The following is a 15,891-nucleotide window of genomic DNA, read 5'->3' as shown; positions in this document are numbered from 1 at the left end:
GGGTCTGCAGCTCACAGATTAGGGGACAAATGACACTGTATAGCCCAAGACTGCACAAGCTACATGTGCAATCTCTACAGCCATCTCTCCAGCCAGGGTCCATCTAGGCTCGCTGAGAACAAAAGGTACTAGAGACAAGCAGATGGTAAGAGCTCTGGGCTCCTGGTTGCTTTCCACAGAACTGTAGAGAGCTAAGGCTAGAAAGAAATGAGGATTTTAATCTGACGCACGGGACCAGATGTGTACAATGCCTGGCCACTCCTCCACGCCTGCCCTCCTGCCCTCCTGCCCCGGAGCTGGTCCTCCTTCCACACCTTCTGCCTAAAAACAGAAGCTCCGCTCTAAAGTCCAAGTACAAGCTTGGTTTAACTGCTAAAATGAAATAAATTCTCATGGAAAGTAACGGAAAGCTAAAATAAGTTAGGAAATACTTCTTTTTTGAAAAATTCAAAACAAGATTTTATGTCTTTGGCTCATGCTCATTTTCAGAAATGATTTAAACCAATTCCTTGCAAACCATCTCTTTACGCAGGAGTAACGATGGAAGAACAGACACCTTTTCTTCACAGGCAACAATGGACCCTGCTCATCGGCAGATTTTGTCTCAGCTACCTGTTCTGAATAGCACAGAACTCACACACCGCCTCAGGCCTGGGGGGCTTTGACTACTCCCTGGCCCAAGCTAATCCAGAGTAGACAAGCCATGCTGCACACCCATGCTGGCATTGCTGGTACAGTGTAGTGCTCAGACAGGCTACATATGATAGCGCTGCCGTGGTGGCTGCTCCTCCAGTGTCCGAGAAGATACCTAGCCCAGAATATGGACCCAGAGGTTTATGCATGGAACTAGAGAAAACATGGTTCTTCAGAAACATGTTTTAATAATATATGATCTAAGGAGTCTCACTCAGCTCACGAGCCACAAGCCCAGCATGTGGTAAATTCAACAGTCCCTGAGGAAGAGCACCCGTGCCCCACAGTTCAGACTCACAATGCAACAAGACTCTGCCCTTGTCCACTGACCTTGGGTGTCCTTCAGCAACGCCAGGCCCTCCCCTGCAGTACGTGGGAAAAGCTCTCTGAGACTCCCAGAGGGACCCCAGATAAGCACAGGGTTTCCCTGGTTTCTGTAGTTACTCCAGGTTGTATACCCAGATTGGGAGATCTGGGGCTGGGAGCCTCAGATGAGAGAACATGTAACGTCTGTCATTCTGGGTCTGGGTTACTCAATATTAGCTTTTCCAGTTTTAAACATTTTACCAAAATTTTTCATGATTTCAGATTTTTACAGCTGAACAGTATTCCATCATGTACATGCACCACATTTTCATTATCCATGCGTCAGCTGAAGGACATTTAGCTGTCTTCATTTCCTAACTCTCGTGAACAGTGGCATGATAGCAACAGAGGCATGCTGATGTGGAAGGGGGCACCCTCAGGGGTCTTCCTCTTAGACAAAGAGTTGACGTGGAAGGGGTGACCTCGGGGGTCCCCCTCTTAGACAAAGAGTTGACGTGGAAGGGGTGACCTCAGGGGTCTCCCTCTTAGACAACGAGCTACAGGTACCTAAGAAATGCTGGGAGCAGGAGAAATTGTCTCCCCTCCAGGAAAGAGCACACCAATTAGTTATCTAATACCAAATAGTCAGCCGTGAAAACATGTATATATGAGTAACATTATATGCATATACATAATAAATGATCTGGACTGAACAGGTTGTACTTAAATATTTAGAAATATATAATATTTAGGAATTAAACAGAGGCCATGAATTTCAGAGAAGACAAAGAGAGTTTACAAGGGAAGGGTTAGAGGGAGGAAAGGGGGAAAATGATGCAATTATATTTTAATCCCCAAAATGAAAAATATGTTTTAAAAAAACAAAAACAAACCAACAAGGAAACTAAAAGCAGAAGCCTCATACCTTGTTGGGTGGGGGCTCTTGCAGCCTCTGGCTGCTACTGGGTCTCACAGGCACAGGCTTGATAAGCTTGGGGTTGTCACAGATGGCAGAAGAGCTGGTCATCTGTTTTGGCTCAGAACAACTCTTACACTGGAATAGAAAAGACACAAACATTTCATCTGTGATGGAAATAAAAGAAGCTTTAGTGTTCTTACCCCCTTTCTTGCTTAACTAATTGGTAGATGCATGAAGGATAATCTCTTCTACTTTTCTGATGGGAACTATATTTGAGTAGAAGTCAACTACAAATGTGTGTGTGTGTGTGTGTGTGTGTGTGTGTGTGTGTGTGTGTGTGTGTGTAATTCATTGCCCTAAAATACGAGCACTAACGTCAGTGAGCGCTGAGGACTCACACGCTCTTGGACAGTTGGAAGGCTATTTGTTTGCTTAAGAAGTTTTAAGACAACCAGCCTAATAGGTTTCCATGGTGAGAAATCACAGAAATAATAGAGAGTAGAGTACAGGGAGCTGCTACAAATGTTTAACCCAAGCATTTAAACCTGTATGGGCCACAAGAAATGCTGTCCCAAACTGCTGATTTAAAAACTGCTAACACCATCTTTATTTCCTAGATGGCTTCTTGCATAAACAGAATAATTTAGATGAAGTGTTCTGAGCCAAGAACTACAAATTAGAATTGCACAAACAGATGAGAGAAGCCTCATCATTTCAAATACTGACTCATTATCACCTGGTAATCTGACCAACCATGCAATGGCTTAATAGTAGGACTCATAACAAAAGAGCCTGGCAATAATGTTGCAGTTTATTTTGTTAAAACATCAAATAAATCAATACAACAGGACCTTCTATGCTACAGACTCTGTAGTGTTTGCTTCAGCTGCCTCACACCTGAAAACAGCAGCAGCCACGTCTGCCAAAGCAGGAGTGACAGGCACCAAGGGGCTTTCCAGCTATTAGAGCACATCCTCTTGTTCGAGGGCACAGGTCTGGGATTGGGTGCCACCATGTGCACCTGTCTTGTAGATCAGTCACACAAAAGTCTACCTACATTTTTCCAGAGTTCCGTCAATTCTCTGGCCATTGGGCATTAGAATCGAATAGAGTGTGGAATTGTTTTCAAGTCAAACAATGTTATTTTTACGTTCTTCTCAAGTGAGCGACAGTGATGGGGGTGTCGCTGCACGGGTGGGTCAACTGCTGTCTTCCTAGGAGCAGGGCAGGCAAAGCAAGGCAAGAACACAAAGACACTGACTCACGAAGTGCTAGCCCCTCTTGCCATTTACAAGACGATGGTGTTAATTCTATAGACTGTCTATTTTAAACGGAGAAAACTGACTTTCCCCACCTTTCCTTCGCGCTGAGGTAACTTTGCCTCTCATTGTACATCATTCCTTAGATCTTTTCTCCTCCCCTTTTTTTGAGACAGGGTTTTACTACACAGCCCGGTCTGAACTCAAAATGACGACCCTAATCACAGGGAAATGCTAATCAAAGTTACAATGAGACCTCACGTCATCCCAGGTAGAATGTATAAGCTGAAAGAGGGGCTGGAGACATGGCTCAAAGTTAAAAGCACTAGTTGCTGTCCCAGAAGACACAGGTTTGGATCCCAGCATTCACAAACTATCCATACCCCTAGCTCCAGGAGATCTGACTTCTAAGGGCACACACATAAAACTAATTTTAAAAAGTCAAAAGATAATGAAGTGTTGGTGTGGCTGTGGAGCAAAGGGAATCCTGGTTTATCTATCTATATCTATCTATCTATCTATCTATCTATCTATCTATCTATCTATCTATCTATCTATCTATCTATCTACACACACACACCCCAGAAGGCCTAACAAACCCCACTTCTGGGCACTGAAAATGCAATGTCCAAGAGACATCTGTACTTCCTTGTTCATTGCGGCATCCAGCCAAGACATGGATCAATTAAATATGTGTCAACAGATCAATGGGTAAATGAAACCTCTCTCTCCTCTCTCTCTCTCTCTCTCTCTCTCACACACACACACACACAATTCAATTTTCAAAAAAGGAAAAAGTAGTCTTGCCATTTGTGATCACGTGGACAAGCTATGTTAAGTGAAGTCAAGCCAGCACAGAAAGACAAATAGCAATGCCGTCACTTACATGTGGAATCTGGAAGAGCACAACTCTTCTAGGCTGAGAGGAGGTTTTAAGTTTTCTCACCGCAAAAATGCTATGTATGTAAGCTTGATTTAGCCATCCCACAATGCATATATACATCAAAACATCATGTTGCATGCCTTAATTTATACAAATTTTACTTTTCAATTAAATCAAAAAGCTTAATTTAAAAATAAGTCTGAATTCCCCAGCAAGCTCCAGAGACAGAAGGGATCTCAGAAGTTTTCATTTAAGCCTTACCAAGAGACATGAAATTCCTTCATAACATCTCCACTATGTCTTCCTTAACATGTCCAAAAATGGAGACACCTTTCACAAGAAGAACTCTGAGGGAAAAATCCTGTGTTCTTACTACTGTTTCCATTCTTCACGTCTACAGACCAGACCCATTCTACTGATGGTCTGCACATTGTCTGTGTGTGCCCCACATGCCCACATGCATGTATGAGCGGTGACAGCACAGACGGGAGGAGGCTTCTAATGTGGTCGATGCTAATCAGAGAACCACCTATGTCTAGCTGGTTAGCTCAGGCACTACTCACATGATAGGATTTGAAAATAACCTTGAAAGTCTGATCTTGTTTGGGTGGGTGGGGAAGGAGAGGAGAGGCAGGGAGACACTTTCAGGAAGCAGATGTCCATTCTAAGTCCTTATAGAACACCACAAAGACCATGTCATAGAAAGCCCACAGAGCCCAGGAGTTCACCTAACAAGAAGAATGTAAACAGAATATTACCAGTGTGAGGCCTAGGAGACAGCTAGTGAGAAAAGGGACCACAACCTGAGTTTAGTTCCTGAACCTTCAATGACCTGAGTTCCTTCCTAGAACTCACAACCTACAAGACAGAAAGCTGTCCTCTGACCTCCACATGTGAACTGTGACCACTCCCACAGGGTATTTAGGCAGCCACACAGAGAAGGAACACGTGGTTTCGGGTTTTGCATGTGCTCTCCCGCCTGTCCCATCATCCCCCCCCCCCCCCCCCCCCGCCGTGCTCCCAGCCACCCAAGTGTGTGGCATTCATTAAACATGGGCATTTTTGATTCGGTCTTATCTGGTTTGACTGGAGTTCTTTGTGCCAGCAGAGAGGCTCAGTTAGGAAATATTCCTAACATCTTCCAAATTCTAAGATTTTTTTTCTCAATTTTATTTTATTTCTCTAGAAAGCGTTAATCTTTCATGTTTCAATTTTAAGGGGATTTAACCCACTTCTTAGTTTTTAGGTGTCAATATTTCTTCACATTTGTTACATTTCATTTTACTTGTTTGTTTTGTTCTGTTTTTGTCTTTGGAGCCAGGGTTTCTCTGTGTAACAGTTCTGGCTGTTCTGGAACTTGGTTTGTAGACAAGGCTGGCCTCAAACTCAGAGAGATCTATCTGCTTCTGCCTCCCGAGTGCTGGGATTAAAGGTGTGCGCCACTACTGCCCAGCCTTTTGTTTTGTTGTTGTTGTTTTTATATATTTTTAAAAACTTTCAACATATTAATTTTTTATATAGTTGAAATGAATTGGTTTTAAGTTTTAAGGCACAGTTAAAAATAATTCTTTTTTCCTAGATTGCAAAAAGTTCCATGTAAGTTTTCTTCTGGAACCTGAATTTTCTTACACATCTGAGATTTTTCTTGGGTTGTGGTTTGAGGCACAGTTTGAACTCTGTACTTCAGCTTTCCTATTTGTCTAGCTGGTACTATGTATAAATACCAACAGTCTACAGTATCCTACATGTTCAATTCTAACAATTCACAGTATCCTAAATTTTCATAACCAATTTTTAGCATCAAGTACAGCTGCTTCATGACCCCCTACTTTATCTCCAGTCAATACTGCTGGTTTTTACAGCACCCCTCTCCCAGTTCCCCGCTACTCTTTCTTGCCTATTTTCCCCTTTCTACCAGTTCACCTGTTCCTGGAAAAGGAGAAGAAAACAGTGGCATTTATTTAGAAATCACCTCGGACTTAAGAGAACTGACAGCTTTAATTCAATCTTTATTTTTAATTTTTTAATTTTTATTTATTTAATTTTATTTTATGTGCATTGGTGCAAAGGTGTCAGAACCCCTGGAACTGGAGTTACAGACTGCCGTGACCTGTCATGTGGGCTCTGGGAATTGAACCCGGGTCCTCTGGGAAAGCAGCCAGTGCTCTTAACCACTGAGCCACCTCTCCAGCCCCCACATTCAATCCTCTTAATCCTTAGCTAACAACAGGGCAGATACTTCCGTCTACTTTTATGCCTTTTGTCTTGATTAGCAGTTTTTATTACCTTTCATTTATTCATGGGGAGGGCAGCACAGCGCATGTGTGGAGGTCAGAGGACTACTTGTGGAAGTCCGTTTTCTCCTTCCATCATGTTGGTCCCGAGGATCAAACTCAGGTTCACTGCCCACCGAGCCACGTTGCTGGGGCACATGCTTTGAGGTTTTGAGATAAATCTCACTTTGTAGTCCAGGCTGGTTGGAAACTCACCGTCCCTGCTTCAGCTTCCAGATTGTGGGATTCTGGGCCTGCCCCACCAATGAAGACATGACTTGTTTACATGTTGCTACTGTAAATGTATTAAGTCCTCAAACTGAATACGATTTGCTTGTGTGGAGGCTGTTGACTTCTTGGGCTATCTTTTATTTTACTTTAGAAAACAGTCTACAGTCCTACTAAAAGTGAACCTCTCGATCTCCCCCAGTTGGCTTTTGCAGCAGTGACGATCTTGTCGCTGTGGTGAAGTATGACCGCAAGGAAGAACAGAGACCCACCTTTGTGTATTCATCCTTTGCCTTCGTGAGCATCTGTAAGATATCCACTTCTCTTCCCTCTCCTGAACTCAGGCGCACTGGGGAGGATCCTGCTCCAGCGCCATGACAGGCCTTCAGCTGTTCGCACTGAGTGAGGCTGGAACAGCAAGGGAAATGAAGATCAGGAAACTAAAGTCAAAACCAACGCTCTCACTCCAGCTCTCTCCCAAGTGCTCTCATCCCATCAGAGCCATCTCAGAAAGGCTGCTCAGGCTTTTGAAACAGAAAATGAGAGATGAGGTCTTGAGTCAACTGGCCACATAGGCAAATCCAGCGTAGGAGTGAGCAAGCTATGACTGGGGGTGACAGCCTGCCCCACCTGCTTCTGTGAAGAGAACGGCAAACACAGACTGCTCACTGTGGGACATGGCAGTCACAGCTGCTTCCACACTTCGGTAGCGGAGCTGCCACTGACTGTGGGAGAAACCTTACAAGAAACAAACATTCAGCAGGGATGACCAGCATGGCACAGATTCTCTTCCTCCCCAAATACCTGGAGGTCAAGCAAGGTGGACTGGACCACCTTGCATCTTGCAGTTCTCTGGTAGTTTGGAGGTACCACAAAGGTCCCATGCTAACACTGACCACATGGTCTTATGTGCTGCAGGAAAACAAACAAAACAACAAACCAAAACCAAAACCTTCCTCTTTGCTTGCTTTGAATTTCAGCTACAATTCTTTTGTTAAAGCCACGAAGTTAATGGTAAAGTAAGACCTGGGAAGCTATCGGGAGAGTTTATTCTAACTAGAGAAGGGATCTGAGTCCTCACGAATCAACTGCTCATTGCTGGTAAAAATCAATCATTTTCCTGCCTGAGCTGTTAGGCAGTCACTACAGATGCTACCAGCTTACCGTGACCTCTTGGCTGGGCAACAGGGTATTTTTTAATCCATATGAAATCCTGCTATTATTATCCCTTGAACAATTTACAACATGAAATGTTTAAGGAACTAGTTGTTATGGTGGTAAATACCAGTTTGAGCACACTTAATCACCATCTGGGACTTGAGCTGGTTGCCTAAAATTAGCTCTCACAAGCAAGAATTTCACAAGTCAATTTTATTTGTAAGAATGTGTTCCCTGGTTTTCAGTTTCTTGGTTGGGGGCAGGGAGGGTCATCTTTTCATCTCAGTGGGGAGGGGTCATCTTTCCATTTCAATGCCCCTGGATTTAGGAGTGAATTCTAGTTCTTTGCAGACAGAGCCCCACACTCATGTGGGGGATCAGCTGCACTAGGCAGACACCCAGCTGCAAAAACTCACTTCATTCTGAGGCTCTTGGCCATTTGCATAAACAGCAGCAAAACTGAGCGGCCAAGTCCATAACTGGTCAGTCCACCAGTCTCACCCTGGGTCTCCGTTAGATGCAAACTAGGGAAGCCAAGAGTAGGAAAGTCAGATGGGATGCAGGAGAGTCTCAGAACCAGCCTGTGAGGAAGGGGTGGGAAGGGGTAGGGGGAGAGGGAGGGAGGGAGGGAGAGTAAGAGAGGGTGGGAGAAATTGTGGACTGATTACTAAACTAACACGAATTCTGACTTTCCCAGAGATGAGAACTTGGTCTTTGAGGCACTGGGGATTCTGAATTACAAACACAGTTTAAGAGCAGGAAGGAAGTGGAGGCATTAAAGGCTTGGGGGCAGCCTTTCAGGACGACTCTGAATGCTCTTTTTATGGTTGGACACATCCAGAGAAAATACTACCTAGTGACAATTGAGGAAAATGCCATAGAAAACCTCCACATGGAACTAACCACTTACAGCACGTGGGGAAGAATAATCAGGCACCTTATGCAGATGGTGGGCCTAGAATAGCAAGCAGTGTCCAGTGATTGGGGGATCATGTTGAAGATGATGGCTGAGAAACACTTCCTGGTAAAGTTAGAGTTGCTTCACATACTTAGAAATATGAGTCAAAGCTCTGGGTACCAGGAAACACTTGGCCTTTTAATACTTACTTTTTCATCAATTTTGCAATTCTTTGGCACTCTTCCTTATCATAAAACCAAATTCCATAAATGGACACTGGAAAAAAAGAACACATGGAACAAGCCATAAGCATCTTCACAGTCACACGATGAAGTTCCCTTTCTGTCTTAGAGGAAAATATATAATTAGCTATGCAATGAATTCATTCAATTTATTATTACATAAATGAAACCAGTCATTGGAGTTCCACGTCAAAAAGAAAAGCATCTGTCCTGGAAGGCCAGTGAGTCTGTGCCCACACTGAAGCCTGCTTCCCTAACGTGCAGCCTCTGGCTCGACAGGCGGTTGGAAAGCGCTGTTTACACAGTGGCTACAGATTGAAAATGAGATCAGGATTTCTAAACTTCTTGGCTTTGAGACTTCATTGTTTCTATATTCCATTTGCACATTTCACAAACACATTTCATTTTTATTTTTAAATATTCAGAAACCTGATGCTCAAATTATGCCTAGAAATCTCCTTCCCTCTCTGTCTTTAAAGAATATGTTAACTGAAAAATTGGCAGTGAGTTATTAGGATAGGGAACTAGAAAAATATATTTTAAAAATAAATTTCATTTTAAAATGGCCATGCAAAAAAATCTGCAAATGTTGGAAAGTTAGGTATGACTGTGGTGTGGTCATTCAGCAGCGAACAGAAACGCAGCATGACTGCAAATGATTCAGTTAGTAATTTTTCACAGAAGTTGTCTATTAAATTTAGTATGTATCTAGCACCATCGTTTTTGTGGTGGAGGCTAACACAGTTGCAGGGCACACTTGTAAATATCTAGTTGAGGTGCTGGTCTTATAGGCAAATAATCATATAAATAATAGGCAAACTACATGGACATTAAAAAACTTCACTGAAAATAGCAGCAATATCATGATAGAGCAATGACAATTAGCAAAAAAGTATTTTAAAGAAAAACAAAAAATTTAAACTTTCAAAGCTTATATTTTATTTAAAGATAGCTATGATAGTCTAAGAACACCTTTTTTTTTTTTTTTGCTCATTTATCTCACCAGTGCCCAGACACGAGCTTTCTCCCTTAGGACAGCACTGATATAAATATCCAAAAGCACAGGAAATGTCTTTTTAAAGCTAGTTTAGGCAGGTATCAAAAAGAAGCTTTATGAATGCAATCACTGACTTGCCAAAGTCAGCACTGAGGCTTTAAACTTCATTTCTGAACTGATCAAGTACATGCAGAATCCTTTTAAAAGGTGTGTGTGTGTGTGTGTGCGTGCGTGCGTGCGTGCGCGCGCACGCGCACACACACACACACACACACACACACACACACGCATAGGCCAGAAAGGGTGTCAGATCCATTGGAACTGGAGCTGCAGGTAGCTGAGCTTCCAGATGTGGGTGCTGGGAACCAGATCTGGCTTTCTTGAAAAGCAGAATGCTCTTATCCCTGAGCCATCACTCCACCGTGTATGCAGAACCTTGACCTCAGACACCTACATGTGGAAGGGGCAAATGAAGATGAAACCCTAGGCTTTCTCAACCAGGTCACTCTCTGCAATGGAGACACACACACATCCATCCACAGCGCTATGACAAATCTAGGAAAAACGAGAACATCCCTGTTCTCAATTCAATGTGCCCAGTGCTTTCACATCAAAATAAGACCTTAGCGTCAAGATTAAATGTTATTCTGGAAACTGAGATTTAAGGCTACTTCCCATCTACCAGAAGTCACTTCCCACTCAGAGTCCCTAAAGACCCCTGTCCTCTTGTTCTTGGAAGGTCAGGCTGGATCACTGACTCTCAGTCCATGAGGGTTCTACATGGATCACTAGCAGTCAGCCCGTAAGGAATCTACATGGATTGCACTGAGTCCCATGAACCTGACTTCTCTGTCTCTGTTACAACAGGTGTGGTAGACCATTTGAACCGTCTGACCACAGTGAAATCTTTCCTTTTTGGGGGACTAAATTTTCCAAAATGGCAAGTCAGAAACTCACGGTACAATCAGAAACTAAAGCCCAGAGGCAGAGAAGGTGGCAATGTGTGTCTTTGTGGGAAACTACACTAACAAGCGTTCCAGGTGCCATTCTTGCTCCTGTGTGACATCTGACATACAGAACTACAGTTCCATTAAGGGCAGGATGCCAGGGAAACTGCTGGCATGAGCAAAAGCCTTCCGACATCTTCATTAGCATGAGATGCTGACACACAGGTTTAGGGCAGAAACACAACAGAAAACCCTCGAATGTTAAAGTGGAATGAGGGAAACACCAGGGTTGTGATTTAGTACCTCATGGAGGTTTATCTATGAGGCAACATGGTTTTTACCATTCAAATGGGATCATCTGAAAAACTGTCTTTATCCAGTTAACGTTTAGCTTGAACATAGGTTTAAACAGGCAAGGAGAGGGGACGATAAAACACAAATTTCCCAGCATTCCTGGCTACTAAAAGGAGCACCAAGATAGAGGACTGGGCCTGTGCTTTCTTCTCCTTAAAATAGTTTTGCAGCTCAGCGGCACTGTGCATCCATGGAAGTGCACATTCCAGCTCCGGTTCTCCGCATCGTGGGCCCAGGCCTCCACCCCCACCAGGCCTATCACCCTTCCACACAAGAGGCTGTGCCAGACAGCTTGTGGTGATACACAAAGACCAGGACTCGTCAGGCCTTCAGGAGGTGATGAGCTGACAGGCTGACAGAAGCCATTTGCCTCACATTTCCATCCAAGGGCTCCACCGGGGAAGGGCTTGTCTCTGCACAGGTCTGAAGGCAGCGGCACAGGCAGACCGAGGCCGCAGAGGAGAACCGCTAGAGGAGGCGCGCTTTCAGAATCCCAAACCTGAAAGTTGAAGCCGGAGTTCACAGCAGAGCGCTCGGGCCCTGTGAGCTTTTATGGCCCTCCAAGGTGGCCACAGAAGTTGGTTCTGAGTTTTTAAAAAGTACAGGGGGAAAATTACAAGTGGGATAATTGTTTAGTCGTGAAAGTAGCGGCTAGCAGCCAACTGCAAGTCACAATGATTCGAGCCTTTGTTCAGCCGTCCACCCCCCCATACCAGCCACTTTCCAGTCACCAGTCTGAGGAAACGGAGGGGAAGTTCAAGGGCAAGGTGGTTCGCGAAGCTCAACTCAACTGTTTCTACATCTCTCCTGGAGGTAAGAAAAGGGGAGCCTGCTGAGCATCCCCCTGAAACAGGACCTTAAAGGCTCCCCAGCACGTGCTCTTGCCTGTCTATGCAACCCTTGGGTTTAACTGAGACCTCCCGCCGCACTGGGTGAGGTCTGCTTGGCACTGCCCTTTCCCCATGTCATGCTTGGACAATTCTCCACAGAAAACAGACTTTCTGGGGGTAAGATACCCGTCTCCTATATTCTTTCAATTCCTTGAGAAAGACTGAGGAGTGCAAACCCTCCATATTCCAGCCCACGTCTGGGTTGTGTGGGCACATACAGACAAGGGTGAGCAAGCTGACTGAACTTGATAATGGCGACAATTCTTTAGTTTCTTCAGTAGGAACCCGGAAAGCCAATCAAGTGGCCATTAGAGGCGGTATCAGATGTCACTTCAGTGCCCACCCTCACCTGCAGTCACTGACTCCCATTAGTACAGCACAGCAGTTCACTCTGGATGAATAAGAATAGGACCCGCCTCATCCTATTTGTGCTCCTAATAAATGTTTTCATTTCATATGACCCTTTGAGACATTGACCCTTTGTTCCCTATTTCATGCCAAGTATTTTCCAACTCAAAACCATTTAATAAGGATCAAGGCTGAGATTTTAGAAGAAAGCATATACCTATATAGCTAAGTGTATAAACAGGCATTAAGGGATGTAGAGCAGACTTTAAATGGGAGGTCTGGTTTTACTATGCTTCCTCACCTGCAAGCCTCCTCCTTTTCCGTCTCTCCTTCCTTCCTTCCTTCCTTCCTTCCTTCCTTCCTTCCTTCCTTCCTCCCTCCCTCTCTCCTTCCCTCCCCCCTTCCTTCCTTTTCCCTTTTCCCTTACTCCTGTAAAAGGGCCGGGCCATTCATTTGACTTTGAACGCTCTCAGTTCTCTCTACTGGGAACCTGGCAGACATCAGATCTGCAAACGAGGGGCATTTGAGCATAACTCAAAACAATGTGAGTCTCTCAGACCCCACTACGTTCTGGTCTTCCTCAAATGAATGGAGTAGTAGTAATCTCTAGCCCAGTGTATAACTGGTGTAAACACCTGTTTAGTGGACTTTGTTCAAATACAGTATTTTTTTTTTTTTTAATTTACTGTCTCATTTACCCAGTTCGAGCTGTTGTTTGTTTGGCCATGCTGAAGGAGTTTACTTCCGAGAGGCTGGAGGAAGCACACACATAGCACCCACCCTTCTGAAAGTCTTAACACGTTTTAGAGGAGAGACAGCCACTAGGAGTGCGCAGCTCAGGGACTCCCCTCACAGGAGCCTCTGTGGCAACACAAGACTCATGAGCCAACCAAAGGATTTTTGCGTTGAACTTATATTGTCTAGAATATGCCCGACGGACCTCCAAATTTGATACACAAAGTCTCAAGAAACGTTTACATGCTTTGATCTGACGTCTAAGCTTGCCTAGGAAAGACTGAAATTAGTCTGTGTTTGGGCTTCTTCTCATTTGACAACATTTTGTTTATTTGTGTGTACATGTGTGTGGGCACAAAGGTGCACCGTGTGCGGGAGGTCAGAGGACAACCAGCCAGGGAAGGGACTCGGGTCAGCAGCCTGGACAGCAGCAGCTCCTTTACCCATGGAGCCAGCGCTTTGCTCTGAGACAGGGCTTCGCTTTGTAGCCACGGCTGGAAAGCTACTCACTGCGCAGTCCAGGCTGGCCGCGACCTCACAGTTATCTTACTTTGTGGGTTATCTGAAATTTGTAGAGTTGGCCGGGACTTTCAGAATAAGAAAGGAAATGAGAGTGGGGGGAGGGAGAGGGAGGGGGAAGAGAGGGAGAGAGAAAGGGAAGGAGAGAGGGAGGGGAGACTTGTATCCGTTGCAGTGTTTACAGCAGAAAGCTCTAGAGCGGCACCTGAGGCCTGGGTCCTGGGTCCACAGACGGGGAACTGAGGCTGTGGCTGCTGGCTCCGCATCAGCCCCAATCTTCTGCCCCTTCTCCCACCTGGAACGCTGTACAAACTCCGCGTCCCTTTGGCGCGCCCTTCCGTGTCTTTAACGTAATGCTCTTTCATTCACCTTCCGCTCTGGCTTTACTGACCAAACACGGACACGTCTTGTAAAACAAAATCTTTACTGGCCCCAGAGCAGCCACATAGCACTGTTATCTTTGGCCCTGGGTCTGGTTCTCTTCATATGACACAGTTTTACTGCACCTCACAAATCAGCAGTCCTGACCCATGATCTTCGGAAACTGGAAGGTTCACAGCCGATGAGAAGCGGTTACTCTTAAATGATACCACTGAACACTAGGAGCAAACAGTAGAAACCTGAGTAGTAAAAACAAACTCCCCATTCCAAATAAATAAACTGTTTTTAGAATGCTAATGCTATTAAAACTAAATATTTCAAAAACCCTATACCAAAGAATTATGTTAATTTGAAAAATATGCATTTCCAACCACCAATAAGAACTTGTTACTTTAAAAGTAAAAGTTGTAGTTAGCGTTTAGAAAGCTTCATATATAACAAAGATTACATGTGTCATCAGACTTCCTAATCTCCTCCAGGTCACTGTCCTCCTCACCAGGGAGACTTGACACCATGTCAAGGTCAGAGCAATCTTTGCCAGACACTAAATTCCACATTTACTTTCTCTCAGGGGAAAGTTACTTCACTTACTCTTAAGAAGTCTAACAGGATAAAGACACACCTAAAAGAAATTCAGAATTAGGAAAACCTTAGGTTAATAGTAACAGAGATAGGAACAATTTATTGTTTTATTGACCACTTGTTTATCTCTACTTTATTCATAATTTTGCTGATAAATTTCAAAATCTGAGTCCAAATACCAAATGGATACCCTAAAACATTTATTCTTGAGAATGCATCCTATCTTCTTCACTCTTCCAGGGATAAACTTTCGTGCTTTTTCTTTACTCCGGTCTTTCTGTGCAACCTTGCACTAAAAGCTACTTAGGCATCTACACATCTCTCCCCAGCTCAGACCGCAGCTCCTGGAGGTTCCGACAATGCAGGACAGAGAGCAGTGAGTATAGTCAGTCTATCAGTGTCTACCAAAGACTTCATTACCAATAATGCTTGCCATGGTTAATATCAGTTCTGGCTTAACTAACCATGGACCAGATAGGCAGGAGTCTTCTGCCAAAGGACCCACGCTACCAGAGAGCAGGCAGCTGCTCCTCAGAAGCCTGTATAGTCTTCTAACATTGCTGAGAGTTGACTTTGTTATTCTTAGGTGTAAGTCTCAGTGACAGGACTTTGCCACTCAGATGTGAGTTTCTAGAAAAGACATATTCCATTGACCTGGAGCTGGGCAGGCACCAATGTACTTATTTTATGTGTGTTTATGATCGCAACAGTTCTACCCATCATTCTTCTTGCCTGCCTACTACTCCCACTGGCAACTGGGAGACCAAGAACACAGTTCTCTTCCTTATACACAATCACTAGGATTGGGTGCAGCTAACAACTATGACACACACAGGCTTGTCACATGTGGTAACGATAACCTTGAGCTTACGTACACCTAAGTTACCTTAATTATTCCAATAACCCTGAAATGCTGTTATCATAAATGAGTGTCAACAAAGGGGAATAAGTCCTGTCTCAGAGTTTGTGATGCTTAAAGATGAACATAAAACAACATTTTTCTAGGTCAAAAATTGTTCTCCTCAAAAAAAAAAAAAATCCCAAAGCACAGACTTCTTCATATTTGAGTCAGATGATTTAATCCAGCATTTGATGATGACAGTGCAGCTTTGCTGAGGCAGTTTAACTCAAAACCATCAGTAGATCACTGAAAAGCTGATGAAGTTTGGCACAGAGGTTCTGTGCCACTAATGGGAGGAGCCAATCAGAGGCTCTGTGCCACTAATGGGAGGAGCCAATCAGAGGCTCTGTGCCACTAATGGGAGGAGCACATCAGAGG

General features: G+C 44.2%; 1 protein-coding gene across 2 annotated transcripts in view; it reads right to left on the bottom strand.

The window, feature by feature from the left end:
• Positions 1–15,891, bottom strand: part of Dcp1b (decapping mRNA 1B) — a 43,302-nt gene that overhangs the window by 8,708 nt on the left and 18,703 nt on the right. For both annotated transcript variants that reach the window (XM_005365089.3, XM_005365090.3), the window contains exons 4-6: positions 8,827–8,893; positions 6,834–6,969; positions 1,925–2,053 (exon numbers count right to left, since the gene is read on the bottom strand). In XM_005365089.3, coding sequence (XP_005365146.1) covers positions 1,925–2,053; positions 6,834–6,969; positions 8,827–8,893 — 332 coding nt within the window. The remainder of the gene's footprint in view (positions 1–1,924; positions 2,054–6,833; positions 6,970–8,826; positions 8,894–15,891) is intronic.

The sequence above is a fragment of the Microtus ochrogaster genome, unplaced genomic scaffold (genome assembly GCF_000317375.1).
Source record: "Microtus ochrogaster isolate Prairie Vole_2 unplaced genomic scaffold, MicOch1.0 UNK1, whole genome shotgun sequence".
Taxonomy (NCBI): domain Eukaryota; kingdom Metazoa; phylum Chordata; class Mammalia; order Rodentia; family Cricetidae; genus Microtus; species Microtus ochrogaster.
This window is presented reverse-complemented; position numbering and strand designations above follow the sequence as displayed.